The sequence below is a fragment of the Prionailurus bengalensis genome, chromosome D1, assembly GCF_016509475.1.
Source record: "Prionailurus bengalensis isolate Pbe53 chromosome D1, Fcat_Pben_1.1_paternal_pri, whole genome shotgun sequence".
NCBI lineage: Eukaryota > Metazoa > Chordata > Mammalia > Carnivora > Felidae > Prionailurus > Prionailurus bengalensis.
Genome location: NC_057346.1, coordinates 61,658,906 through 61,661,536, shown reverse-complemented (window position 1 = coordinate 61,661,536; position 2,631 = coordinate 61,658,906). Strand labels below are relative to the sequence as shown.

General features: G+C 39.8%; 1 protein-coding gene across 1 annotated transcript; it reads left to right on the top strand.

Moving 5' to 3' along the window:
* The first annotated feature begins 1,082 nt into the window (after positions 1-1,082).
* Positions 1,083-2,033, top strand: LOC122484266 (olfactory receptor 52A1-like). The gene has a single exon (XM_043582253.1). It carries the CDS (start codon positions 1,083-1,085, stop codon positions 2,031-2,033), a length of 951 nt encoding a protein of 316 aa, XP_043438188.1.
* Positions 2,034-2,631: the final 598 nt, after the last annotated feature.

Here is a 2,631-nt window from a genome sequence, read left to right as displayed (position 1 = left end):
CTCTGTCTCTCTCTGTCCCAAAAATAAATAAACGTTGAAAAAAAAAATTTAAAAAAAAAAAAAAAAAAAAAAAAAAAAAAAAAAAGAATCATTGAGCCTAAACTTGCCGATCTTTTGGCGATAGTAACCCCGAGCACTTTCAACCCCAGAAACTAACCTTTATTCTGGCTAAGTTACCTGTTCACCTATATCCCCTAGTCAGCAAGAATGAGTCCTCTTGCCTATGCCTTGTTTCTCTAGATTTCTTTGCCTTCTAGAGATTCCTCCCTTCTAATCATTCTGTAGTGTTTATTTCACAATTTGCATTATTTTATGTGTACAACTCATGTCAAAGAATTCTGCTATTACTTACATAGGGAAAATAAAATAAAGTTTTACTTATAATGTAAAAATCAACATGGAACTTTGATTTAGATTAAAATTACATGGATTTGATCATCTTTTCTCAAGCTCTATTTCACATTTTTAAAAAAGGACAGCCAGTCCTACATAAATACATAAAACATAGATACAGGTATCTAAATATATTATGTTCATGGGTGAAGCTATTTCTATCTCACTTCTCTTTCATAGGAAACTTTTTAAAGCAAAATACTCGTTAGAGTCTGATTATGTGATTGTCCAAACTGACAGTTTCTGACTCAGAGGGTTTGGGGAAAATAATTAGAACACTAAGGTCAGCTGAAATGTGGGATAGGGAGAGATTTATTAAAATCTGATTAAAGTGCAATATCCAAGCAAATAAACAAGTATATCTATTTTATCCGCAGGTCCAGAAGGACATAACAGAAAGATCAACAAATTATTCCTTTACCACGTGATCTGGGTGGTTCTAATGCAGTTGGCCTGCCTTGTACATAACTTCTTACTGTGGTACACACTTATGGATGTCCTTCTTGAAAACAGTGATGTGTATCTATGGATCTTTTCCTTTGATAATATAAACGAGATGAATGAGAAGATCTTAGAGTTCTGCCAAAATCACAGAGACTCACTATGATGATTTTGAATTAAAACAGGAGTAGAAGAGTGCCACTGACTGAGAACCTTCTTTCATTTTCATCTGGAGGCCGGAGGACATTATGTCCGTTTCCAACATCACAGTCTTCAGGCCTTCTGTGTTGACGCTGATAGGGATCCCAGGCCTAGAGACTGTGCAGTGCTGGATTGGGATTCCATTCTGTGTCATGTATCTCATTGCTATGATTGGAAACTCCTTGCTTCTGATCATCATCAGGTCAGAACGCAGCCTCCATGAGCCCATGTACATTTTTCTAGGCATGCTGGGAGTCACAGATATTGTCCTTGGCACGAGCATTGTGCCCAAGATGCTTGGAATCTTCTGGTTTCATGTGCCAGAGATTTATTTTGATTCTTGCTTGCTTCAAATGGGGCTCATCCACACATTTCAAGGCATAGAGTCAGGCATCCTGTTGGCCATGGCTCTGGACCGTTATGTGGCCATCTGTTATCCACTAAGACATTCTGCCATCTTCACCCACCACCTAGTCACCCAAATAGCAGCTGTGGTAACACTCAGGGCTGCCCTTCTTGTAGCCCCATCTTTAGTACTGATAAAATGCCGGTTTCAGTTTTACCATACAATCATCATCTCCCACTGCTACTGTGAACATATGGCCATTGTGAAACTGGCTGCAGAAAATGTACGAGTCAACAAAATCTATGGCTTGTTTGTGGCATTCACCATTGCAGGGTTTGACCTCATATTCATCACTTTGTCCTACATACAGGTATTTATCACCGTTTTTCGTCTGCCCCAGAAGGAGGCTCGGTTGAAAGCATTCAATACGTGCATCGCTCACATCTGTGTCTTTCTCCAGCTTTACCTCCTTGCCTTCTTCTCCTTCTTCACACATAGGTTTGGTGCTCATGTTCCCCCTTATATCCACATCCTCTTTTCTAGCCTCTACTTGCTGGTCCCCCCGTTTCTCAATCCACTTGTCTATGGTGCCAAGACCACGCAGATCCGCATTCACCTGGTAAAGATGTTGTGTTCATATAATGTACTGTGATTAATGTCTTTAAACTTCTCCTTTATGCAAAATAACAATCTCTCAAAACAGAATAAAACAGAAAGATGCATATTATTCATGATGTTTGAATTGTCTCCTTAATTGTTTTGTGAAATTTGCCTGCATTTTAGGCAGTTTTCACATCACAGCCCATGACACCTATCAGTCAGCGCCATTTAAATCCTAGTAGGTAGGGGCGCCTGGGTGGCGCAGTCGGTTAAGCGGCCGACTTCAGCCAGGTCACGATCTCGCGGTCCGTGAGTTCGAGCCCCGCATCAGGCTCTGGGCTAATGGCTCAGAGCCTGGAGCCTGTTTCCGATTCTGTGTCTCCCTCTCTCTCTGCCCCTCCCCCGTTCATGCTCTGTCTCTCTCTGTCCCAAAAATAAATAAACGTTGAAAAAAAAATTAAAAAAAAATAAAAATAAAAAATAAATCCTAGTAGGTAATGAGTTGGGAATGGTAGAAACAGCAATAGTGAATATGTATCATTTCCATTTTTTTTTCTTATTTTGCAGTTCCTGATTGAATTTTCTCCTTTAAGTATTCTTCTCCACAAGGATCCATAAATATCTATTTCTCAATGAATTTCCAAGCACCC